Source organism: Cygnus atratus, chromosome 6 (genome assembly GCF_013377495.2).
Source record: "Cygnus atratus isolate AKBS03 ecotype Queensland, Australia chromosome 6, CAtr_DNAZoo_HiC_assembly, whole genome shotgun sequence".
Lineage (NCBI taxonomy): Eukaryota > Metazoa > Chordata > Aves > Anseriformes > Anatidae > Cygnus > Cygnus atratus.
The window spans coordinates 9156755-9183527 of record NC_066367.1 but is presented as its reverse complement, the minus strand read 5'-3'; the positions used below and the strand labels follow the sequence as shown (position 1 = coordinate 9183527).

Here is a 26773-nt window from a genome sequence, read left to right as displayed (position 1 = left end):
CTGTCATCATAATGTTACTGGTAAAAGTTCCCTTGGAAAATACAGGCTTTTTGGACAATACTGGTATAACAGGCTCATCATACTGTTTAATACACTATCGCAGACACAAACCTGAGCAAAACACTTCCCGGTTGTTCACTGTCTGAAGGCAGGGGCCTGTGTGATAGAGGCACTGGTGCAAAACATACCCCCAAAATATTAACATTTGTAACAGCTGGGTGCCCTTGAGGGGTAAGGGTGGCGGATTTTCTTTTGAAGGTAATTGAGGTTTGGGGGCAGATGGTTGGAGGCCTCAAAACATTTTTACTGTTTTTTGAATATGTTTGAAGATCAGTCCTTGAAAAAGCATCTCACCAGAGGGAAACTTGAATGGTGTTGTTAACGGGACTTATTCTCTGTTGAAAGTATTTATGGTAAATGGGGTTGTTGGGTTTGGGGTTGGTGGTGGTTTTTAGGCAGCTAAGGGGCATTTTGCACGCTTGAATAAAAACTTTATAACACATGTGGCTGGAAAGAAGTTTACTTCAGGCCTTGGAGCAGCCAGGACCAACCCCAGCCTTGGAAAACCACCGAGGAGACTGGGCTCCACCGGCTCCCCCTGCCCCTGAGAGGCGACGCCATGAGGCGGTGGCGGGGCCACGTCGCCGCTTCCCCCGCTGCGGAATGGCGGCGCTCGGCGCCGGCCGTGGGGCGCGCCTCGGCCAATCAGGAGCTCGGGGGCTTCCCTCGCAGCCAATGGGCGGCGGGCGTGGGCGGGCATTGGTGGCCGTTGGCAGTTGGGCGCGTGGTGAGGCAACTGAGGGGGTGAGGGGGCTGAGGAGGAGCCGTGTGGGGCTCCCTGAGGCAGGAAAAGTGCCGTGATTTGGGATTTTGTCGCGTAATTTTGAGGGGAAAGTTGGGAGGGGTTGTTGCTCGGTGGTAGTGTTTGGTAATTTGTGTATGGGTGTGCTCCGGTGGTGTTACAAGTGAGACCTGATTTCACACAGTGTGGTTGCTCCAAGGGAAGGTTGCATGTGTAAAGAGAAAGGTAGTGGTTTAGAGACAAAACTAAGTGCACCAGTGGATAACGAGGTCATGGTAAGGTTTATTTTGGCTTTTGCCGGTCACTCATTAAACCCCACTGTAGATTTTTAGTATTCAAAATAACACCGTGTTAATGGTGATCCTCGGTGTTGTAAATAGGAGAACCAAGCCAGTTTTGGTGCAGGGAAGCCCTTTGGTTTCCTTCCAGCCTCCTCGGCTGCCTTCTGGGCAGTGCAGGTACCTCTGGGAGATGAGCCGCTGCCTCACACCACAGGAGGTGTTTTTTGAAAGCAGATGAAGATCAGGTTGTGGGCCCATGGGCCTGCCTGCTTAGGGAGAGGGGAGCATCGCAGGCAAGGCTGCGTTTTGCTGCACGTTATAAAACGGGCATGTTTTGTTTAAATAGTTCAGAAAGCATACCTGGGAAACAGCTGTCACCTCTACATGTCCCTTTCTTCGTTAAAAGCATTTTTTGTGAAGGCAGAGACAACCATTCATGAGAAACAAACTTCACGAGGAGTGACTCTATCCCCCAGTGCTTTTTCTCTGCCTTTTCTACACGTTTGGTATAAAACTAGTTGTGTTGTAAGTGCAGCGTGGGAAAAAACTTTGGTGACTTGTCCAGCTTTCTTCTGTTATAGAAAGAAGCATTCTGATCCGAAAAAATACCTGCTTTCCATTATGTCTTGCACTTCCTGGGTCTAAAGATTATTAAATTTTTTTACGGTTCCATGCTAGGTAGCTATTTCTTCTTGTTTCCCCAGGATTAAAAGGAATATGCTTCCATTTCCCACTTATCCAACACCTGGAGGGGTTGTAATTCTCAGGGGGCACAGAGCTCTAAGTTCACCAGTTTGCTCACTTCAGTAGTTTTTAAAATGTACATAGCTCCTTGTCTGCAGGATAATCCCTACAGTAAATACCCTGGTCGTGGATCAAGAAGCTTTAGCTTCCTGCGGCAAGGAATGCTTACAGGCCAAATACAAAATCGGTAGGAATAACGTGAGGTCAGTTTGTGGTCACTGCATCCAGGGTAATGTCTGCATCCTTGTTTTCAGAGTCAGTACATGCATTGAAACAACTTATGTGCCGTGACAAAGTGTGTGATGCAAAGAGCTCGGTGGGTATCTACGGGGATTGTGGTGATTCAGCCAAGGTATGCTTCAATGGTAAGGGGACGGAAACTTTGCCTAGCAATGTAAGAAAATAGGATTGTTTGGTCTGTCAGGATGCTTTTACTCAATTGAAATCACAGACGAAAGGATAGCAAATTCTTTTACGAGCCTTAATTGAGCTCTGGATGTCCTTGAGAATGCGTAATTCCTTGATTCTGCACTCGAATTGGGAATAATAAGAGGGATAGTTTAACATCTTTGTTTAAACAGCATTGTCTTCTCGTACACCATGGAGTATCGAACTTCTCTTATTTTTGTTAAGGTGAGAAACTGATAGGAAGAGACGAGCTGATGACTTGGATAACTTGCAGTGAAGTGAGCTGTGTGGATTACTTCTGAGGAGGGAGGGCTTCAGTATCCGTACCATGGAATTACAAAAGAGCAGCGATGTTAAAAGCAAAATGCGGGGCTCTGTTCAGACCTCTCACCTCTTTTCTTATTCTGAGAAAGCTCAGCAAACTCCGATCAGAGACCCTGCAGTGGGAGCTAACGTCTCTGGTTTTGGCCAGGCACATTGTGCCAGTGTTTCAGACTTAGAGTTGCAAGAGGAAAGCTTACCTTACTTAAGTTCATCTTTAGATGCAGATATTGAAATGTACAATAAGAAGAGAAAGCGAGTTTGCTGTGAGCAGGTAGAGGAAAGCAAGAAAGAATCTGGTACGTTGGGAAGGGTGTGCAGCGATACGCATTCCAATTGCGGCGTGTGCGATGATTGCAGACAGATCCATGTAGGTGAAGAATATTCACAGCTGGAGTATGTCAGTGCTAACGAGCAAGAACCGGATGGTAGGGACAGCTCAGGTGAGCTTTCTGAGCAATGGGAAACTGTAGGGATCAAAACCCTAAAGCTGATGGATCCAGCTCATCAGGTTCCAGGCGGTGGAGCTGCAAAGGAGCAAAGTCCTGTTGATGTGGTAGAAGATTGTTCTGCCCCTGAGTACTGCGTAGGGGACCAGGTCCACACGGAAGAAGCTGTGCCAGAGCTTCCCCAGCTGCTTCAGGACTCTCTGCTGGTTTGCAGCAGCACGTCTTGTGATCATAAGGAAGAGCATACAGCATGTAACAATGTTCTTTATGGAAATATACTTGAAAGTCATGCTTGTGGGGGTAAGGAAAGGGTTTATCCAAATCTGCTCATGTGTGATGGTTTAGAAAACGGAGAGGTGAAAGATGCTCCCCTGGTTGATGGCACACATTCACCCCTGGGGGCCCCGAATAAAGAGGTGTCTGAGCAGAATGACAGGCATGTTCACAGCATGGCAGTGAAGCAAGAAAATCCTTTGCTGCCACCAAGAAAGGCCCCTGCAAGAGCCACGCAATTGTGCAAAAGCACAAGGGACTGCAATTTTTATTCTTGTGAGGAACCTCTTGCATGTGTGGTTGTCAGCACCGAGAGTCGCTTGTTTGGGGTGGAAGTTGCAGATCAGTCTGGCAGGAACGCCAGCTCTCTCAGCCTGGAACCGGAGTGCTGTGAAAATCTGATAAACCTCACCAGCAACTCCAAAGTTAACCAGGCTGTCGATGCGAGCTCTGATTTCAGAGCTTGCTTTACGACCAGCAGGAGTACCAGCGCCCGGGTCCATCTCGTGTCCAGGGCTGTCAATACAGAGATAACAATGATGAACAAATCCCGGCCTGCGGGGTGGCACCTTGAAACCTGCGCAGACGCTGCGTGCTACAGGGACGGGCCCTGTGGAGCTGGTAGTGTGGAAGACGTTGGCTCACAGCTTAATGTACACGCTGGGAAAGCACCCGGATGGCAATACTGCGACAGCTGAGAGAAGTTCACAAATGAAGGTAGTTTTTTGTGACCTAAAGTTGCTCGGGACTTGTCTATCCAAATGTTAACCTGTAACTTCTTTTCAATGATTTTTATTTAGGAGCAGTGGGAATCCAAAGCTGAGTTGCGTAGCGGGGATCTAAAGCTAAACACTGACAGGTGGGTAGTGAACTGCTCTTGGTTTAGCGTTCTAGGTGCTGGGTAAGACCTGGATTTTTTGAGATCGGAAAGCTGTCTGCGACTTGGCAAAACTGACCGCAACAGAAGATTGCTGGGCTGCTTTCCAGAGGTATCTGGCCAGCCGAGGTGAGTGAGCTGGTGGAGACCTGAAGCTGAACAAAGACGAAGGCAGCCGCGCAGTACGAGCCGGAGCAGCTCTGCACCAAACAGCATGGGCTGGGTTGCAGGCTGGCCAAGGGGCAGCCTGGCAGAAAAGGAGCTGGGAGTCTCACTGAACAGGTCAAGTATCAGTCAGCAGGTGCTCCTGCATGCTAAAGAAGGCAGAGCATATCCTGGGGTTGCATTGGCAGCAGCGCAGCCAACCGATAAGGAAGTGTTTATCCTGAATTTGGGGCCTGTGGGGTTGTGTCGGGAAAGGCTCCTCCAGCTGTGGGGTGTGTTAAACAAGCCAGAGAGTGGCAAAGCAGGAGACTCCCCTGCCGAGGGATGTGGGGAGCACGGGACGGAAGAGAGAGAGGCCGAGGGAGCTGGGCTTGGTCGGCACGGAGGGGAGGCAGGGACCTCCCTGGGGTCTTTGGCAGTCTGGTGCTGGGGTATGAAGAGGAGCCAAATCCAAAATGCATCTCTGCTAAGCAAGGGTGAGAGCCAGTGGTCAGTGGTGAGGGAAGTTCTAAGTGGGTGGGAGAAACTGTTGGTTTGGTTACTTGTTTGGTTTTATGGTGAGAACGGTGTTGGCACAGCACTGGAGAGGTGGTAGCCTCCTTTCTCTGAGATTGAGAAAAAACAACCAACCCAGCAACAAAGCCGGACTAGATAAGACCCTGAGCTAATTTGAAGTTAGTCCTGCTTTGAACAGAGGTTCAGACCGCAGACCTTCAGAGGTACTTTACATCCTAAAGTACCCTGTGAAGCTAAAAAGAAAATAATACAATAAAATACTCTGTGGCTCTAAAAACAGTAGATAGATGGATATACTGGGACTGTGAAAACAAAGTAAGTACATCTGTAGATGAGCAGAGTTGCTAAGTTTCTCTTCATTCTTGTGACCGCACAATTTGTACAAAAATGATGAAGGTACTAGCACAGTTTCTGCCTCTCAGTGAAGGCTAGATAGAGTGTGAAAGCTGTGCCACTAGCTGCTGTAGAACATATTTTTTTTCAGGGGAGTGAATAGGAGGAACTGATTTCATTTTTCTCTTTTTTTTTTCCCCTTAAATTGTATCAGAAATAGCTTCTGGAAAGCTACTTGTCCCAAAATAAGACATGACAAACCTGTAATTGACTCACATGCTTCACGGTTTTATTTATTGTTATTTTAAAGGCCAATACACCTCGACAAACAAACTGTGAAGAACTCTGTGTCAAGCTACTGCCAAAATCTACTGCAGAGAGCTGTTGAAGCAGAATTGCAGATTCTAACCACTCATTATCAGATGTGCTATCAGCACTGCCTTGAAGGTTTACAAGCTGGCTTTGGAGGAAAACGTATGCTTTAGCAGGCACTGTACCTTAATGTATTTCATTTAAAAGGACACAATTTGGTTAAAAGGCATGAATTGCTAAGTATTATGGATGTATTTTATTCATACTTTTTGATAGTGTTTAATAGCTATCATTTTTATCTGAAGGAGTTTACATTCTCAGAACTGCCAAGTCTCATTTTCAGCCTAAAATTTAATCTGTCCTGTAGTGCCTTTAAGAAGGGCATTCACAGACCCAACAGAAACAGTTGGTTTCCAGGAATGTCTTTCCAAAGAGGAGGAAAGGTACAGGGGGAACAATCTGGAGTGGACTGGATGCACAGAGGGGGAACTGGGGACAAGGTAGTAAATGGGGAAGAGAAGGGCTGCAGAACTGAGAGTTGATGCAAGAAGGGAATGGTGTTTGAAGGGTCTCTAGCTGGTGAAGTGTGTGTCCTGCAACAAACCTGGGATTCCACCGAGAAGCCCTGCCTTAGATATTGTAGTGCTTAGTCTGCTCCAGGGAAAATAGTTGAAGCATCTTCTAGATGCTGAAAGCATCGGGCTCTTGCACAGAAGTATAAATTCATTAATTTTTAATGGCAGAGTACAAAGAAAGACATTGGAAATGCGGATTAAAAAAAGGAGGAAAAAAGAAGTTAATGTTTATCAATACGAACAGGGTTATTGATACCAGTTAAAAAAAAAAAAAGGTAGAATTTTTAAATGCTGTAAAATGTTTAAGCAATTTTTGAAGTAGTAAATAAAATGTTTGTCTGATCTTTTTTTTTTTTCTTATATATATTTTAGCAGATACCATGGAAATGGTTATGCTAAGACTGAATTAGGTTCATCTCTCTTGTTGGTTTTGGAAGAGCTAAAAAAGAATTACAACAGCATGAGAGTGAAAATAAAAATGGGCATACCTTTAAATGCACTTCCACCACTGTCAGTTGAGATAAACTTGTTCCCAATCTCTTCTTCTTACGTCCCATGCAAGGTAATGTTTTACTGCTTTTTGATTGTAATTTTTTTTTTTCCAGAAAATTAAGACAAATCTTTTTTCTTTTGACAGTTGTTCAGCGAGGACCTGTGCTACGAGTAAGTAGTCTTTGTTCATGGTACTAAACTTCAGAGTAAATGGGAGCGGACCTTAAAAGATGTTGAACTTAGGATTTCTGATTTCAGGATGCATCTTGTTGCTCCAAACTGTTTAGCTGGAAGATTACCTTAATACTTTGGGCACAGTGATTTTATTTTAAGAAAAGTTCTACTCTGTGCTGTTCTCATATGCAGACTGTGGAGTGGTACTTGTACTGTCTTTATAGAAAAAGTTTTCGATGTACAGGTCATGTTCTCAGTTCAGCACTTTGATTACTAAAATTCTAGGTATAAACTAGAAACGTGATTACTAAGACTTCTAGGTATAAAGAAAAAATAATCTAAACCCTAAATCTAGAATACAGCTTTGTTTCAGATTGCAATCGATGCTTTTATAAAATACAGGTATTGAAAACTTTGGCTCTCTAATTATGCCAAGACTTATAAAGTACATCTTATTTTACTGCAAGCTTTTCTCAATCTGTGCGTGGAAATACTTAAATCGGTGTTTCAGAGTACTCAGTATCATTGTAGAATTAAAATTTGTTGTGCCATATTTTGTGTTACATTCTTGGTTCTGTTACAGTTCTGTTTCAGGCATGAGGAAAGCAGACTTTGAAGCTCTAAAACTGCAAGAAACTAACACTTCTGTCAACGTGGTAGGGATTTTGTCTTTACTGAGTTTCACTGACATTTATGTTGCTGAGCATAGGCTCCTTTAGGTATATGCAAATGCAATTAAAGTCGTTAGGGCTCAAGTTGGGATTCCCTGCCAGTAATAGCAAATGCAGTTCATGTTGATCATCCTTCCAAAATAAAGTAACTTTGGGATTCTTAGAAGATAATCAGTAGGTTCACTTTTTTTTTTTTTAACACTTACCTGTTTAATTAATATTCTGAATGTCCAAAACATAACGTATTATCAAGTGCAAGTTCTGTGCTATAACTGAAATATACTTATAGGACAATACACAGATCGTGTATTTAACTGGTGGCGGTCAGCCTAGTGGCTCTTCTTCCTCCAAGACAGTTGCAAGGACAGCGTAAAGATCAGGATGTGCAACATGGTGAGCTCGCTGCTTCTAGTGCAAATACTTCATGACTTGTTAGCTAAATTGTGCGGGGGGCATGATGTGGAAAACCGTGTAAAACATCTAATGTTAAGCTTTCCATCACAGAAGGGACAGTTCAATGTCCATATATATCAGCCATATAACATACCTTATTGTGAGAAAAAACCTGGTGTGAAAGTAAGTGAAACCTGTTCCAGTTGTAGTGGAAAATAACATAGGTAGCTGGAATCCTCTTAAACACATGGAAATTTGATATTCATAGGAAATACTGTGCTCTGAATTTTAACACACTGAAATTTATTTGAACTGTTAAGGCTATGTAAAAACCGAAGACGGGAATGAATATTGGTTTGATGCTAAAGAGGAATTGACAGTAGCAGAATTTTCAGTAATATCTGAAGAAATGGAAGAGCAACAAGAAAAACAAGACACAGTTGATTTAAGAGGTGAGGTCATGTGCTTTAAGCTGCCGTACCTAATAATGGTGTTGATATTTAATATTTGAATACTCTGTGTGCTTTCTAAAAGTGTGAGGAACTTGGAGAAAATGCCAGCTGGATTTTCATGCTTTTTTGCACTGACTTGCAGTGAATCTTGTATAGTTACACAGCTCTTCTCATTCACATTTTTCCTCAAAAACTTTACCTACTGCGGTTACATCCAAATTAGTAAATGCTTAGCCAGCCATGTAGCTGGGGATATTTCTTTTCTGCATCCTTCTACATAGTGACTTCTCGAGAGTTAGTCAGGGACAGGTCCGTGTTAGGAAACCGAGGGTCCTGGTGAAGGGCATGGTTACAAAGCCCAGAACGGTAAAAGCAGAGAGCTCGTGCGCCCCGTGGCGGGGACTTACAGTATGCTATCCGTGCTTAGGCATCGGGATCCGCTAGTTCAAACCAGCGTTCCTCTCTGACTGTAGCTAGAAACCTTACCTTGTCCACCTCTTCATGCCTCAGGGAATGAGGAAGAGAGCTTTTTAGAAACTGAGCTCTTCAAATTTCCATGGCAATATTTCATTTTCTGTTAGAAGATACTTATCGTTCACTGACCTTTTTAAAAGGTTTTCTGTCTAAGTTTTCTGAAACTTACAGAGAAGACGTTAGCTTAAACGCTAATAATATAATAATAGTAGATAATAATAGAAATAATAGTAACAATTTGCTTTTTCCTGTTTATTACCAGAAGCAAAGATAAGGGAAAGTGTGAACAAGTCCTCCTTTGTTTGTGTTGGTGGCCTAAGTTCCTCAGTATCAGAGGTACATCCGTTTTTGTTACATAGCGGTAGTGTCTTACCTCTCTTCAGAATTTTCATATTATACATTTGCAATCAAAATGTGCTTGTATTTTTGTAGGGTGACTTAAGATCACATTTCCGGAAATACCAGATTTCTGACATTCTTATCTGTGTGGATTCTGGTAACCACAGGTACATAAAAGTTTTACTTGTTTCAGAATTTTTGCTGTTGAAGTAAATGGATCATGGGAGAGAAGAGGGAGTTGTTCATTAATTTATTTTTATTCTGTTTCAGTAAGTAACGTAGATACAGATAAGCTGACAAAAATCTGTAATTCCAGACAGCTTCTCATCTTAAGAGAAGCTAAGTAATCTGAAATTTTCTGTTGAGATACGGTTAATGTTTCAAAAGATCAGAACCATTATGGTGTGTTCTTACTGACAGAATGGTTAAGGTTGGAAGTTATCTCTGTAGGTCACCTGCTCCAACCCCTCTGCTACAGTTCCTGGTATTATTGACATTCTTATCAACATTGTGTTTTAACTTAAGATGTGCTTTACTTTGTTTCCTATTTGTATTTTGTGTCTAGATGTGCATTTCTTGGCTTTAAAGATGCTAATGAAGCAAAGTTAGCAGTAGAGGAAATGAGCAAGAAACAAATAAAAGGAAAAACAATAAGTGTTGAGCTTGTAAATGATTCATCAGAGAACAAATATTCTGTTTCCCAAATACTTAAAAAGAAGCTGTGGCGTGAATTCCACTCTGTCAACAACAGTCAAAGAAAGGATCAGGATAAACCGCTCAGTTCAGCCTCCAATTCAGTGGAAGCTCCTGATACCACCTCTGCTTCTGAGAAGGCGCCTCTCCTTCCCACAGCTGCTTTAAAAATTCCTTGCTCTACCCAAGCACCTTTGGAAACAAAGTGTTCTGGTCCGAAATCCTCTGTTGAAGAGTCGGTACGTTTTCTGTTTGCAGTTAATCAAAAGCTCAGTAATGATTACTGCGGCTCCTTTATGTGGCAGACTAGAGCATTAAAACTTACAGCTCTGTAACATGTTACCTTAGCATATATTGAGTGATGTTAGGATATGAAAGCACGTTACGTGTCAGTAATAAATTTCTGTCATGCTGGAGAAGAGTGAGAGCACTGTTCACTTGTTCCTGCATCAAGTTGTGATGGTCCCTCTTTTTCTTAATCCTAAACCAGCAACCGAGGCATTTGCACGGGATTTTTTATCTTGCTTTTGTCCTCTTTGAGTTCTCACTTGAAATGCTTTCTATTTAAATGCCTTCAGATTTTATACAGAAAAGATTTTGGGACATTGGAGGAGAAGCTGTTGGATTTTTAAATGTAAATCTAAAGAAGTATCATATGTAAATTTTCTTTTAATTCATTCAGGTTGGTCGGTCCTTGGAGGATGAGGCAAAATTAGTAATTGGCGTTGCTCTGACAAACTGTATAGATAGGCTGTGTTTGGGGAGTGAACTTCACAAGTTGTAGTCTTCTGGGAAATAACAGCTGGACCTAAAGTAACGCAGCAGGAATGCCAGTATGGTAATAAATACGTGGTGCAGTTTTATTTCTAAGTTACAGGTCTGATAACGTGACTGCTCATGTTAAAACACTAACCTGAGTCTGTATTTCTTCATTTTTTCTTTTTCCATAACAGAAATATTTCTTAGTAGTAAAGATCTGCCATAAAATTTGTACAATACATAACCTGTTCACTTTTTGCTGATTTTGATGCAATTCTAGGACACTGGAGGCAATTCCCTGCAAAAAGCATCTGCTCCTTTCTCCACTAATTCATTTGGTGCCTTTATGTCTCCTAATACCTTGAACTTGAGCAGCTTTACCAAGTTAATGAAGAAACTTCAAGAAATTCATCCAGAGGCTAGTAGGTGAGAGTATTTGTATTTCAGTTCTACCCTGGTTTGTAATGAATCCAACATCTGCAATAACTAATTAGAGTGCTAAGTGGATTGCACAAAATGTGATGTAATCAGTCATTGCTGTTATTCCTACAGAGACAAAATTGTGGATGCTCTGCTGGAGGTGAGGAAGAACAATAAAGGTATCCTCAGTGGCTTGTCCATCAATTCTATTATGGAAAGGACCTCTGTAATCCTAAGGAAGTCAACGCCCAGCTGTAGCAGGGGGGAAAGCAACGTAAATAAGTGAGTATTCCAGCCTGCAGAAATGCAAACACAGGACGTTGTGTAGCTGTACAGCCTGACTAGATTAGGAAGGAGTTTATTGTAAACCTCTGCCTGCATTTAAAAAAAAAAAGAACACACACAACTAAATGAATCACTGAAACAACAGTTTCTGATTAACTGTTTTGCAGAGCATCTGTAAATAGGTGAGCTTGCTAGCTCTGTGCACTTCATAAAACTTGGTATGTTGGGTTTTTATTACTGCAAACTTTGAGTGGGGAGCATCATAAATATTCTGGGCAAAGGTGACATCTAATGGCCAGTTTGTGTGTAGCATTTCTTAAAGAAATTCCAGTTAGGCTCAGTTTTGGTTTAAAATTGATGATCTTTGATGTTTGAGACTTAGGTCTTGTCTAGATATAGAACAGAGTAGGTTTGAATGTCTTACAGTTTTTGCATGTTAAAGGACTTTGTAGGTAATTCCTTTCCTTCTGCTGGGTTGCCTGGAAATCTTGCACGATGATACACCAGGGACTGCTGCAGCACGTTCAGCTTGCTGCAGCTTCCTAGGAGGAGCAGAGGAAAGGGCCTTCCCAACTCCCACTGCCACGACTCCTAAAACACAGCAGGTTACAGCTCCAGCTGTGGCTACGTGAGGTCGGTTGGCTTGGTGCCCCGTGTGCCTCCCCTGCAAGCACTGATCCTGCTTCCAGCGGTAGGAAGCTGCTCCAGCCACCCTGTGAACAGCTCTCTGCTGGCTTAATCAACCAGCCCAGGCTTTCTGGTGGGTTGGGTGGTCACTAGGGCTTAAAGTCTCTTTGGGGTGGACCATTTGCACTGAGTCTCTTTTAGGCTTTCATTTTAATCTTTCAGTCAGAGCAGGGGGATAGGGAGGGGGGTGCTGCGTGACTGCCTGCAGGGGCCTCAGTTTACTAGGCCAGCGAGGATGAGGTAGTGGGGCAGGAATAAATAGGAAGCAGCTGTTGGATCTGTCATCTCATTCAAAACCATCCTTGGGGGGGAGAAAAACAAAACCCCCAAGTAGTAGTTTGGGAAGAAGTGAACAAGGAACCTCTTCCTCAGGAAAAATTTTACGGTTGTGCAGATAGTGGGTGAGACAAGTTCCTTCAAAAAAAAAACAAACAAACCCAGAATAAAACCCAGAACTGCATGGGTGTGTATATTCCTAGTGTCCTCTAGGAGACATCCTTGAGTTGATGCTCATTTCAGTCTCCCACAAAGCTTCATATTCTGCTTGTCTGAAGGCAGTAGCAGTGCAGGTTTCATGTGCTGTTTCATACATTGTTAGAAACGCTTTGGCACCACCTGTGCTCCCAAGCACGCTCTGTCCAGCTGCACAATACTTAGTTTTCTGCAGTGTTTCTTCCCAAAACTGCACCAAATTTTGAAAGCTCTGATTTTGGTCTCAAAGCTCCCATTTCAAGGATATGAAAGAATCAGTTTATTTTTAACTGATACAGTACCTTCTAAGCTGAGTAGTATTTATGCTGATAGTTTTACATATCCAGGGGTCATTCCCACCTGTTGAACATTGTTTGTCAGAGTAAATCCTTCAGATCAGGTGCTGTGTGGGTGCTAGTGCAGCGCACAAGTAATCCTTAACGCAGCCTTAACTCGCGTGTTGCACACTGGAACTATAATGGAAAAGGAGAGTGACTCTGCCCAACAAGGTGAAGCAGAAGCCTGAGCTAGAAATGCTTCCTTAGACACATTAAATGCACAAATAGGTGCTTCTAGGCTTTTTTTGGTCATTGATTTATCACAGTCCTAGTTCTAGGAAGTAATACCGGTGACCAGAACAGTCCTTCAGAACGACTGATTGCGTTGAATATCTGGAGACATTCAGCAGGATTTTAAATATAGCTTAAGGTTATACCTCATGTAGCGATGAAGAGGGTGAAAGGATCTCAACCAACACACGTGTGGCTGAGTTCCTTTTGAAACAATGAGTATACTCTAGGCTTGCTAGTCTGACGTTTGACTGCCCTGTAAGCTTTTGCAGATGCCTCTGTGAATCAAAGTTATTAGTTACAGCTCTACTGACTGACTTCCTCAGGGTTACAGATACGGACATAGGGTCATCCCCAAAATACATTACGTTTGAAAGTGTGTTTAATTAGTAAGGTTTTTTACAGCCTGAAATGTATTGTGCTTTCCTTGTCAAGTCATTTTTAAAATGGTGTGTGGGCTTGACAGTCATAACAGAAAAAAAATACTATTGTAGGAACAGTTGCTTTGTGAAAGAGATGATCTGTAACAATTTTTACGTTCATAATGAGGGTGCTGTGAAATAGCCAAGTCAGTAGTGAGTAATGGGGGGAAAAAACTTCATCTTCCCGTAGTAAGAATCAAGTACGTACTAAGTTTAAGAAATGATGATTTATTAAAAAGCTCATTTATAGTATTCTCATGTGTGTATGGCTTCAGGCTCTCCTGAAGGGTACGTGTCCACTGCGAAATACCTCTCAGAGCCTTATGTTCCTGAAAAATGATGAAGCATCTGGAGTTGTACAGATAATGCTTCTTTGTCAGGCTGTATTATAGGTTGTTTTATGTAATAACTTAAATCCAGACCTAAAGTAAAGCATGATACAAGCTTCTTTAGTGTTTCTTTGGCAGAGTTGGACATTTAAATGACTATAAATCTTTTATATCTGTTAACTTTGGAGGAGTAACTTCATTAGAAAAGGGTGAGAGAAATTAGGTTTTTGCTCAAAGCAAAACTAAACAGTGCTTTGAGCAACATGAAGAAGTGCATGGAGCCTCTTCACTCCTAAATGATGACTTGACAGCTTCATTTTGAACTCACTCAGTTAACTAAAGGAAAAAACACCACTGGATGTGATTTGTTACACAAAGACCTCTATGTTATTGTAATAATTTCTTCTGGGTGGTTCTTAAAGCTAGGAAACCTCCCTTCTCTGCGCACAAAGTTCTGAACTGCATGGCAAGAGCAGTATAGCTTCTAGTGGTTTTCTGGGGTACTAAAATTGCTGATGCTCCATTTATTTCAGCTTGGGCATACACATGCACGACTTACCTGCTTTTTTCTTTCTTTCTATGTAGATGATTTTCTGATTGTGAAGAACTGAACGCTTCACTTAGAAGATTTTTGCAGTCCATCTTGTTCTGGGATCATTCTGTATTTTTCGTTTGTTTTATTTCAGTAGCTCTTAATGAAAACTTGTGTAGCATCACTGCATGATTTGCAGTCTTGTTCGAGGGAATGTAGCCTGGAGGTCAGTTGGTTGTTTTTCTCTATAGGCAGAAATTAAATGATTCTTCCCAGTTCTGTTGTTCTCTGCAGTTGGTTCAAGTGCTCAGCACGTTTCTCTAAGGCTGCAGAAATCACATTTCAGCGCAGTGAGACTTCTCTAATAACAGCAGGACTTTGCTGTGCTGAAGTACACAACCCTTGCACATCACTTCATTTTAGGCATGGCAGTAGCTGCTACGATGTTAATAAATAGCCAGCACGCTTAAGTTCTTTCCTGATAATATTCTAAAGGGGCTGCAGAGGTGTCACGTATCCTTCTAATACCCGGAGGAGAGGGAGGCAGTGAGGACGTGGAGCAAAGCAGGCTTTGGAGCTTGCGGTGCTGAGGGCCGTGGTTATGCAAGACGTGTGCTGCAGCGACTTGCGAGCAGGCATCCCCTGCCCAACCTCACTGCAGCACCATTCCGCGTCCCGGCACGGCACGTCTTTCCTTCAGGATCATATTGTAGCCTAGATTTTCTTCTTCCAGAGTATGGCTGCTTTTTTTTTTTTTTTTTTTTGTGTCTCCTATTCCACTTCTGTTGCTGTAAGCAGAGCTGGGCCTCTGCCTCCTCCTTTTGTGCCCCATAGCGTGGTACAGCAGTCAGCTTGTCACCCCACTGCTGCTCCCTGAGCCTTTGGGTCTGGGTTGGTGCAGGGGGAGCAGGAACGCCGGGGGTATCCATCTGTTGGGTTTGTGGGGGAGACGAGAAGAGGTCTGGATTTTAAATCCTGGCAGACAAAGGAGAGGCAGCTTAGGTGTATGTGTGGGGTGAGGGGGTGAGGAGAATTATTGTGGGTGTCAGGGGCAGGCACCCACACCGTGCCCCTGCTGTGGTGCTGCGTCCTTGTCCATCTCTGTCGCTCTGCTGTGCTCTGCTCTAGATCCTGCCTGCGTTTGCTGCTGCAGCTCCTCTTACCTGTGAATAAAGGTTAAAATCCCTTCTTTAAAAACTTGTGCTGCCGTTTCCCTCCCTCCAGCCCTCGCCTCTCTCCTCCCTTAGCAGAACTCCTGCCGTTAACGCTTTCAACCCCCAGCCTCCTCCTTCAGCCCCGAGCTGCGGGGCTGGGATGAGCTTTGTCCCCCCCTCTCTCTCTGAAAGCAGCTGGAGGCTTCGCTCCGCCGCGTTATTAATAGCAAACGCCGCCCTTCGCGTCCCGCGCTTCGGCAGCTCTCCCAGCCCCGGCTTCTCCCTCCTGCGGCCCCTCGGCGGGCTCAGCCGCTCTCCGCCGGGGAAAGGGCCCGGGCATGGCCCCGCTGCCGCGCCGCTTCCTCTGCTTCGTGCTCGGTAGGTGCGCGCCTGCCCCCGGCACCGCGGCGTGGAGGCCAGGGGCAAGCCACCGGGGCGATACCGGCCTCGAGACGTGCCCAGAGCCATCCTCTGAGGTTGGCTGCCGGGGTGGAAATCAGCCTCCGGAGGTTCCGTCCCTCCGTTTTCCCCTTCTGCCTCCTTCTGCGGGGATGCTCCTAAAAACAATCAGCTGGGACCCACCGCGCTGTCCGTGCGGGGCACGGTGTGTGCGGGGCTCTCGGGTGTTTGTAGGGCTTCAGGTGCAGCAGGTGGAGGGTTGGGCTGGTCACCCCAACGCACACAGCACAAGGCTTGGGCGGGTCGTGCTTTGGTTACTTTTTATTGAAAGTGTGTTTATTTAAGATTTTTTAAGGGGAAACCATGCACTGTCGGTGCGCTGCTGCTCCTGCATGAGTTCCTTTTCCCTTTGCTTGCCGTGTGGGTTTTCTCCTCCGACCCCGCTGCATAATGCATGGAGCTTTGCTGTGCAGCAGGCTTCTCTGAGTGCCCTAATTAACTATTTAGTGCTCTCTGGCTGCTGCTGCTCCGCGGGGAATGGGCGAGTAGTTAGGATTTCTCTCTGCCCTGCTTTTCCCGGTCCCTTTCCCCTCTCTCTACCAATCTGCCTCTCGGGCTTGTTCCTGCAGGGGTGTCTCGCACCGCTGATGCTTTCTCCATCGTGGGATAGGATGCCCTGGCCGTATTTCTGTGATCCTCCTCGTTGGTCCCGAGCCCCAAACCCAGAGGAAGAACCCACCTGTCCCCGTCCCCATCACCTTGGGACCCGTGCAGTGCCCAGGGTGAAGGAAATGGTGGCTGGGAGGTTCTGTGAGAGCACCGCCGGGGCCGTGGCAGGGGGGCATTGCTGGTCCTTTCACTGCACCTTCCTCCTTGTGCCTCGGTGCTGTGACTTTTGGCAATGAGAGCGGGAGCTGCCGGTGCTCCGGGCTGCTTTTTTCCACCTCACGTAGGAGCACAACATCTACCTGTGTGCGAGCCACTTAGCCGTGATAGATGGCAGCTAATCCCGGTGCTGAGTGGCGGATGTGTTTGTCTTTCGCTGAGTCCTCCTCCTGCATTTTTTTTTTTCTTTAAGCATGTTCTGCACTACTTAAGGAAAAAAAAAGCCAGTTTGTTCCTTGCAGGGCTTGTTGGTGGCGGGCACTGAGCCTGCGCCCAGTACCTTGTCCCTTCCCATCAGCACAGAGCCAGATTTGGCCTCCCAAATTCACTGGTGGCCCGGGGCCTCTAGCAGGGGATGCTCAGGTGGGCGATACCCACACCCTGCCCAGATGTACCTGAGCTAAGCTTTCCTCCCAGGTGAAAAAAAAAAAAAAAGAAAAAAAAAATCCCTTTTTTCAGTTGCATCTTTGCAGCTGGTTACGGGCTCCTCACGAAGCCGTAGTGATCAGGATTTGGCTGAAAATAACCCTGGTCCTGTCTGATGGGACCCAAGGCAACCGCTTCCACTGATGGTAAAACTCTGTCTGGTTTGGGGCTGTGGCTCCTCGCCGAGGCTGCTCAGAAAATAAACCCTGGGTTTCACAGGGAGCCTCCTTATTGACGGTGATGATGGACGAAAGCAGGAATAGTGCCTCGGGAGCTGGCTCGAGGTCATTAAGCTGAGGGTTAACAAGAAAACCACGTTGCTTGTTAAACCCAAGCAGGTTTGCAGCATTACTGCAACATTCTGCTGTGCGCTGGGACCCGAGATGGAGACACACGAGGCTTCCTGTGCATCGGGGGGGAGTTTTGGCCTCCAAGTGTGGAAAAATGATTGAAATACGTGCAGACCCTGCGGGGAGACCCCTAAACCCTGCTGGGAGCTGGTCCGAGAGCTGCAGGCGCTTGTGGGTCGTGGTGCTGCCTGTGCCTGCATTGCCATATCATTTTGGGTAACGTTTGTTGGAGAAATGTCAGCGCTTTGTCTGGGTGAGCTGGAGGGAAGCACGTTATTCGCCTGGAAGGGGGGAAAAAACCTTCATGGAGAAAAAGTGAAATAAATTGTTCCCTGGCTGCACACGTGGCTCACCGACAGGTTGTGGTCTGGCTTCACAGCCTGGGTTGAGCACGCAGACAGGGCACCAGAGCTATTTGTGCTGCTTTTCTCCCTGATGGATTTTTTATGTCTATTTAGTTTGTTCTGCAGAAGGATGCAACACGTTGCCTATAAAGGACCCGAAATATCGGCTCGGCGAGCGGATGCTTGGCGCCGATAATTGTCGGAGCTGGCTGGAACCAGGGGTGGGCGATGCCAACCCCGAATCCCCAGTGCATGGCTAAAACCTGTGCTTCTCCCCATTAATTCAATCAAGGCGGATTATTTTTAAAACACCCACGCTATTCATTAAGGATGTAATTATCTTTATAACTAACTGCTCATGCCAGGTTTTGGTCTGTAGGCAGCCAGCAGTCGGTGTTCGGGGTGCCTGGCTTTTGATTCAACCTGGCTTTTTCATTCATCCCTCCCCTTTTCAGCTGGTTTTCATTTTATTTACATGCTAAGTCAGGGCGTTTTTTTTTTGGAAAGAGAAGTATTTGCTGTTCTGCCCTGTGTGGTGCCAAGGCGAGGGACATTCAGGATAAGTCCCCTTCCTGGAAAGGTGCTTGGCAGCCTCCAGCGCCCGACAAGGACATCACGCTTCTCCTGCTGGGCCAGGTGGGAAACTGAAGCCTGTAGTGATGTGGTGCTTTGGAAGCCTTCTGTCATCCCCAAACATTCCCTTGTTTCTTCTCAAATCCAGTTCAAGAAAACTGAATCATTTTCCTGTTTAGGAGACCTGGAGTTATCCTTCCCCACCAGAACCTAGAGCTGCCTTCAGTCCGACGTGTTAAATCAGTGTCGAGGCCAGAGACTTCATCCAGCGCCCCTGGAGCTGTTATTCCCCTTCGGTGTGTGGCACAAAGGAAAATGAAAGGATTGCTGTTTTCCAGCCAGCGCTGACAAGAGATGTGGCCTACAGCTGAGCAGAATAATTGTGAAACCCAGAGGGATGTCTGAGGTTTTTATTCTGACGGCCTGGTGGGTTTGTGGTATTGTAACCTGAGCTTCAAAGTGAGGTGCCCCCGCATCCCTGGGATGTGAAAAGAAAATTTCCCTCTGTAAGTACCAACCACTCGAGCAGCTGGGTAATTCTGTGGCCACTCACAGGTAAAAAAAAAAAAAAAAAAAAAAAGCACATAAATTGTGAAGGTTTGTGTGAACTGAGAGTAAAGAAGCGTGCAAATAAAATGAACGTGGTAGCGTTCACTAGCAGAGGCGTTCCCGTTTTTTGCTTTCGCTTCATGGTTATCCCAAGCATTGCAAGATGAAATAAAATATATAGAACTAGCCACTGGTGGCTGCTGATGTTGGGGAGCTCCCCATCTTCCCGCAGCATTGCTGTGCCCGCTCAGCCTTCCCCGAGCACACCCCGATGGTGGGGGATCCGCCTGTTCCCGTCTGACCTTCTCCTGTTACTGCCTGCCATAAATAAGCCTTCCTCCCTGCCCTGCGCCTCCCCGGGCGCCTCGCCTTCCACCCCAGTGGCTCTGCTGGGATGGAGGATCCCAAGGATGGCTCCTTGTGGTGGCAAACACATCCCATCACGCCTCAGATACCTCCAGGGATGGGACTCCGCCACCTCCCTGGGCAGCCCCGTCCAGTGCCTGACCGCCCTCTCCGGGACAAAATCCTTCCCAAGGAGAGAAGCCGTGGTTATTTAGAGAAAAACCCTCAAGAAGGACTCCTCAAGGGGTTTCAGTGCCACCACAAGTTCCTGCCTGGGGCGCTTTGGGCAGGCGAGTGTGGCTGGGCTAGCCGGAGGATGAAAATAAAGAGTGGACTCCTGATGTTTCCCCTGAGAGGAGGCTTTCAAAGAAAGGCAGCATGTTCCAGCAAGAAGAGCCCAAAAGGCCCCAGAAAAACGAGGAGAAAAAGGCCGGAGCCTGAAGAGTCATGCAGAGGGGATGGTGACCCGAAATGCAAAACTCCTCTTGCAGAGAAAGCTCTGCAGCGGTGACAGAAAGAGGTGTCCACCAAATTGTTTCTGGGGTAGGGAAACCACAGCTCTTGACCCAAACCCCAGCTGTAAGTGCTGCAATGGAAGCAGTTTCAGTTCATCTTTTTAATTTTTTTTTTTGAACTTTTTGTAGCCCTTCAGTGCCAGCACAGTTTTTTTGGCTAAGAGACAGGAGTGACTCCTTTTTGCAGCTCTCAGCTGAGCCCTGCTTCGGTGTTTGCTGGGACTCTCCAGAACATCAATCCCACGGCAATCAAGAGGCCCTAGGATGCCCGAAAAAGCCTTTCCTCCAATCACTTTTTGACCGGTGCTCTCAGGATGTTCACTTCGAGAAGACAAATTAGCGCTCCTTACGGTAATGCCTCCAACCAGGCAATCAGCCATCCTTCGCAGGGAGTGCATTCGTTAACAGCGGCGCGAGTCCTCGTTAGATAAACACCCCGGATTTGTTGGAACTTGCTCCTTCTGCAGCCCTTTCTACCTGAAGTATGAAAGAGAAGAGCCCTTCGCTATGTTAGAAACCAAACATGCCCACGAGGGACCCTTTTTTGTAACAGCAGGACTCATTTCTGTGCTGAATACAGGACAGATGCAGCTTGCAGTAGGTGCTGCAGCCAGGGTCTGTTGTTTCTCCTCTCCCCGCCCAAGGTGGAGATGCCAATTAGGGTTTTCCTCCAGGAAGTGGCCACGGTGCAGGAACAGATGTCAGGAAGCGCTCGGGCTTCTCTAATAACAGTTGTTTTGCTGGTACGAGTGAGTGACCTGGCTCCAGCCTCCTCCGTGCTAATTGGCATGGGCAGGAGCGAGGCGGCGGGCAGCCGACTTCTGCTTCTCTTCCTTCTCGTGCCGTGTTGCTCTTGAATTTCTCCAGGTGGCTTTACCTTCCCCAATCCCTCTCTCTCTGTTTTGCGTGTCTCACTCAGCTCTGCCTGCCTCCTGTTCCTCCTTAGCTCCTGGTTCCCCTTGGCCGCTCGCCTGGCTGCGTTTTAATCTGTTCTCCCTTTCCCCACCCCACGGTCAGCATCGCTCCCACAGGGCTCGTTGTAACCCATCACTCCCGAGCCCCCCCATGCATTCCTGCACCAGTTTCCCAGCCCCAGCAAGAAGACAGCTCAGAGGAGGCTTCTTCTCAGGGTTTTCAGGGTCTGTGGGACTGTGCATCAAGGATTTGGGGGCTTCAGCAAGTCCGTGCATGGAGAGCATCGCCTGGGTGGCAAGGTGTGCTGGCACGATGACCGTGTTCAGTTGCCAAAACACCATGGCTTTCCATCACTGCCAACATTTCTGCGGCTAAATGCTGCGCTAATTATTTCTTTTGTTAAAAAAAATAAAAAATAAAAATAGCGACACCCCCCCCCCACCCCCCCCCCCGGCTTGTGTGCAGAGCTATTCACACGTAGCAAAAAATAGAGCTGGTATGCGATGCTCGCCTGCAATGTGCTCCAGTAGCTGCAAAGGCACTAGCAGGCACTTTGGGACCAAGAGCAAGGTATTATTTATAGCCAGCCTCGGTAAATCATTCCTACTAAGGTTTTTCTTTCAGCCTGATCCCCATTCCCTGTGTAACATTGCTGTTATTTTTCCTGGCAAAACTGCACAAATTCGTCCAGTAATGTGATCTAGCTGGGACCCCGATCAGGCTGCTCATGGCCGTTCCCTGCTGCCCTTTCTCCACGTGCCATACAGCCTTCTGGCCCCAAATTTTCTGAGCCCATAAGAAGCATCTTTTTCTCCCCTGATCCCAAACCACTGCATGGCAGAGAGGTGCAGCCCGAGGCTAGACCAGAGGGGACAGGAATTTCACTGTGCTCCACGTGGAGATGGATATTTGCTTGTAAGCTCAGCACCTTGCAGGCAATTTTTAAGGGCTCCTTTGCACAGCAGCAGCAGCAGCAACCTGTCTGTACTGTTGCATTTAACCAAAACAATGTGAGTTTAAACCCAAAGAGGTGCCAAGCAGAGGATAAATCTGCATCTATTCTTATTTATGGCTTACCCAAGAGGACGTCGTGTGACTAACTGATTCAGGGCCGTCGCCTGACCCGTGCCTGTCTTTCAGCCCACCACTTCATCGCGGCGACGGCGTGCCACGAGGCGGAGTACGGCCGGCAGATCCGCGAGCGCTGCCTCCGGCCCTTCAAGCTGAGCATGGAGGGCATCGGGCAGCGGCTGTGGTGTGACTGGGACGAGACCATGGGGTAAGTGCCCGGGGGGCACCGCGGGTGCTGCCACGTCGGGGACATCCTGCAGCCACGAGGGTGATGGGCAGTGGTGTAAATTTATCCCTGGGGAGCTTCCGGAGGTGCCGGGACGTGGGGCTGGGCACCCTGCTCGTTGTGTCCGTGCTGGAGCGGGGCTGGGGCAGGTGGACCATGGGGTCCCGTCCCGCCTCAGCCAGCCTGGAATTAAATGGGATTTCATTTAGGCCAACCTACGCAGTACGTAGAAGTTAGGACAGCAGTCCTGTCCTGCTCAGTGTGTCCGTGTACACTGAGGAAACCACGAGGCCCAGAGGTGAAGTTTTAACAGGAGGAGCTCGCAGGTCTCACTGTCAGCTTCGTGCTGGGGATCCAGCTGTTCATAAGGTGGCAGGTGCTCCACTGCCCCTTCTGGTGACTCACTGCTTGATGCACATGCTTTTTTGGGAGATTAGTTTTGCACTCAGGTTCTCCACTCAGTCCAAAATACCCTAACTCATCTCAAAAAAACCCATGCTCTGCCTCAGCATGGTGAGACACCTTCAACCCTTTCCTACCTGAAGTTGCTCAAAAATGCTTTGTGCTTGTTTTCTTTGTCGTGCTGTGGCTGTTCCCCAGCCCGGTGCACAAAAACCAGCCCTTGCAACACACTGAGGGGTTGAGGGAAGTTAGGAACCGTGAGCAGGTGTGGCTGTATGCCACGAGTGTTTTGCACAGAAGTATAGGGTTTTGCTTAAATTCCTGCTCAGTCCCCTTCTCCTGTGCCAAATTCAAATCTGTATTTGTATGTGTATATAAACATAAATATATACATATGTTTATATATAAATATATAGCCTAGGAAAAGCACAGCCTGGGTTTCTTTCCCCTTTATTGGTGATAAGCTGGAGGGGAGAAGAGGAGTGGGAAGGCAGTGTGGGAGATGCTCCGATCCCGAGAAACCTCAGAAAACACTCCACTTCCTCAAAGAGGCTTTGGCTTCACGAGACCGGCGTTAGCCATTACCCAGCTTTTTCTATAGGGAAATTAGCAGGGGGGATTTGGGCATCTCTCACATTTTCTGTGCAGCCCGGGGCTGCTGGCATTGCCCAGGATGGTGGCTGGGACCTGCTCAGGAAGCACAGGTGCATTAAGGAGCTTGTTCTTTACCTCTGACATCCTGTTCTCCTCCTAAATAGCTTCTGCTAAACTTGTTATCCCCAAGGCACTTGGAGGAAACGTTGATAAACTTGCTGCCTTTAATTTGATTGCATGAGTCCGTGGGAACACAAGCCTCGGGTTGTTTAAGAGATGACATTCCTCTGATCCTCCTGTGCCCTCAGGACAGCTGGCAAATCAGGTAGAAATAACTCAGCTACGGCTGTAGACAAGCTGCCCGGCACGGGTAAGGGCTTGGGGTGAGGAAAAGCAGTGTTAGGAGCATGGCCCAGGTAGGGATGGCATGGGCTGGGTGCCTGCTGCAGGTTCAGAGTGAAGGGTTTTGCTTCTGCTGAGCGCGAGATGGAGAAATGGAAATAAACCCCCTGCCTAGAGCCTCATGTCCTCTCTGTGTCTTCCCCCAAACCAAGGAATTTTGGTGCTTGAAACTGGCTGAGATGGAGAGCTGAAGGAGAAATGTGTGAAGGTTTTTGTCTCTACCTAACAGGTCCCCCTGGTGCTGGGGTTGGAGCTGTGATTTCCCACGTGTGGCATTTAGGGGTGATACACCTGTGAGGCAGACTTATCAGCTACTGCTGGGCTGGGGATGCGTGCCCTGGAGCATCTTCCCTCTGAGGGGAGGCTGGGGGAGAGGAGGCTCGGGGGGGGCTCACCCATGTCCACAAACACCGGAGGGGAGGGCACAGAGGACAGAGCCGTTCCCTTGGGTGCTCTCGCTGTCCTCATCCCCTTCTCCCATTGGGCAGTGCCTTCTTTTTGGGTTGTACCCGCAGGACCCCAAATCCACCCCACTTGGGGTCCCCGGGAGGGGGCCGATGGCAAAGCCACCGTCACTCCTCTGCTTTCTATTGCCACAGCTGCGTCCGTCAGTCCTGGCCAGGGCACCAGGCTGTCACCCGACCCTGCCCCGCTAAGAATACACCCCGAGGGTTCTGCTCAGCTCCCGGGGTCTTCGGGATGTGCCCTTGTGGTGCCACACATCTTGCTCCAGTGTCAGCGCTGCGGGCAGGGGCATCACTCAGGATTTGCAGTGGCATTGGCATCTGGATCCCCTATAATCATAAATCATCCCTCGATTACCTCCCTGGGGCAGAGTGCAGAAATATAATTATATATATATTTGAAAATAAATCAAGCTGTATTTTCCAGGACAAATGGAAGCCCCCAGAGCCCCCACCTCTCTCTGGACACAGGGAATAGCTCGATATTTCCTGCCCTTCCTGGAGCTTGAGCTGGCTTTGCCCAGCGTGGGCTGGGGCTGGTGAGCAGAGCGAGGAGGTGGGGACATGGTGGTGGGGACGTGGTGGTGGGGACATGGTGGTGGGATATCAGCCAGGGGGAGGAACATGGGTAGGAAGGGGAATGCAGAGCACCCGTGCTGGCAGCTCTGCTCCCAGTGGCTCTTGTTGCTGGCTTCAGTGACCAGCGTGGGTCAAGCACGCTGTGCCCCCAGGCATCAACAGTGCTGCTCTTGCGTGGGCTCGGCATCCCTTCTGACAGCCGTGAGGGTGGTTACTTACTCATCCGCACCCCCACTAAATGCCACGAGCTACAAGGGAGACCCTTTTTTCCCTTGGAGAACCAGTCCGTGGCCTGTGATCAGCCCCGATTAAGGACTGGTGTGGGAAGGCACACACCTGCACTGCCGGAGGGATTTTGTGTGCTGTAGTTCATCCCAGCGAGCATGCGGTGTCCCGAGCTGGTAGCTGGTAGTGCACCCCTAGCGAGAAGGTCCCTGCCACGTGGCCGGGACTTGCGGGAGCAGCTCCCCGAACAGCACGGCTGGACTCATTTGGTGGCTGTCAGCCTGTGGCCATGGATGGCCAAGGGTCTAGGAGACAATGTGGAAGAAATGAAAAAAAAAAATATATATATATATATAAATATATATATATATATATATTTTAATTTGGTTCTCCACTAACTCTTTCCTTGTGGTCTCTGAAAATGCTTTGGCTCCTAAGATGCAGAGGCTGCTGCCAGCAGCTGGGAAGTTGCCTGTGAACTATTTCTTCCCCAGAGGCAGGTTTTTAATCAGATAGTTGTTTTTTTTTTATTATTTTTAGCTCTGTTGTTCTAGGATTAGGCGTGAGTAGTTGGGATGGGGGAGAAATGCATCTGTACATATTTGTATATCTGTTTTTACACATACAGGCATTTTAAAAGCGGGTGTTATTTGAACCTCATGGAAACACCTTTCCTTCCAGGCAGCCGGGCTGGAAGGATGAGATGCTTTTCGTGAAGGTTTTTGCTTTGTTCAAGGTGTCAGAGCGTTAACTGGGTCAGACCCCCTGCAGTTTCTAATAACACCAATACGGGCCTGTTATTGTATCTAAATAAGTATATCCCAGTCATCTCCTTCCTCCTGCTTTAGACAGCACCAACACTTAAAAGCGGGCTCAAAGAGGCAAAACCAGATGGGAATAAAGAAAAAGCTTAGATTTTTATACCTGGCTACCTGCAGTCTCACCGATGTGCCCGCAGCGCCCCGTAGCACGAAGCCTGCTTTCTGGCACCTAGCTGCATCGCTGTCACGGGGCGCCCGGTGCCACCGTGGTGCCCCTGTCTGTGTTGCAGCACCTACGGGGAGCTGACCAACTGCACGGCGGCCGTGGCCGAGAACCTCACCTGCTACTGGCCCAACCGGCTGGTGGACGAGTTCTTCGTTGCCGTGCACAGCCACTACTTCAGGAACTGCTCCCCGTCCGGCCGGGCGCTGCACGACCCCCCCAACGGCGTCCTCTGCCCCTTCATCCTGGTGCCCGTCCTCGTCACCCTGCTGATGACGGCACTGGTGGTGTGGAGGAGCAAACGCAGCGAGGGCATTGTCTAAGGATGGGTTTTGGGCACAGCACGGCTGAGGAGCGTCCCAGGGGTGCTGAGGCCCCGCGGCATCCCCGCCGGTCCCCTCCCCAGGCGGCGGTTCCCAATTAAATCAATCGTTAACGATCCGGTCACCGGACGGCGCGGGATGCTGGTGGCGGTGAGGATGCTGCTCACCGGGTACCAGGGCAGTGCTGCAGCAATGCTCGGCCTTTCCCTGCTTCCCTCCCAGCACCCCACAGCTTCCACCGGGGGAAAAAAAAAAAAAAGGAAAATTTGGGAAACTAAGGAAAAAAATGGGGGGACTGGAGTCCTGCCAGCGGTGCCGGCGCAGCACTGGGACGTGCCATGACCACGAGGATGGCAGGTCAGGGTGCAAGCTGGGTGATGAAACCTTCACTTTTCTTCCTTTTATCCTTTTTTCTTGGTTTACCCTTTTTAACGCCAGGAAAGGCACCTTCTCCCCCCAGCCCACCCATGGACGGGCTCTGCCCAGCGGGGACGGTCACTGCCCCATGCTGGGAGGTGACGCCGGTGGTGGCACTGGTGGCCTTGGCAGTGCCGCAGGGCTGACAAGCAACAGGAATTGGATGCTTTTCTTAATAAATAAATAAATAAATACAGAAGTAAAGCAGGTGCCAGCCTTTGATGTGAACCCTTAGCGCTCATCCCCTGCATGAAGCCACATGGATCTACATGGATCAGGGCCATCTGGAACCTGCTGCCCATGGGCTGGGGTTGGGTCTCCTTTGGGGTCCCGGGAGCTTCACACCAAGCTGGGCCCAGGGGAGGGAGGGATTGGGGGAGAGTCAGAGGCTGAGGAGGAGCCGGGGGGATTGC

General features: G+C 47.7%; 1 protein-coding gene across 1 annotated transcript; it reads left to right on the top strand.

Moving 5' to 3' along the window:
* Positions 1 to 2563: 2563 nt before the first annotated feature.
* On the top strand, positions 2564 to 26451 carry RBM44 (RNA binding motif protein 44). Its single transcript, XM_050711647.1, is given in 18 exon segments — positions 2564 to 3937; positions 3939 to 3995; positions 4079 to 4137; positions 5480 to 5609; positions 5611 to 5657; positions 6432 to 6618; positions 6694 to 6719; positions 7306 to 7378; positions 7683 to 7728; positions 8107 to 8238; positions 8975 to 9048; positions 9145 to 9218; positions 9617 to 10011; positions 10782 to 10929; positions 11056 to 11205; positions 18529 to 18686; positions 21814 to 21952; positions 25688 to 26451. Coding segments are annotated over 18 exon segments (3525 nt in total). The 3' UTR covers positions 25944 to 26451.
* The last annotated feature ends 322 nt before the right edge of the window (positions 26452 to 26773 follow it).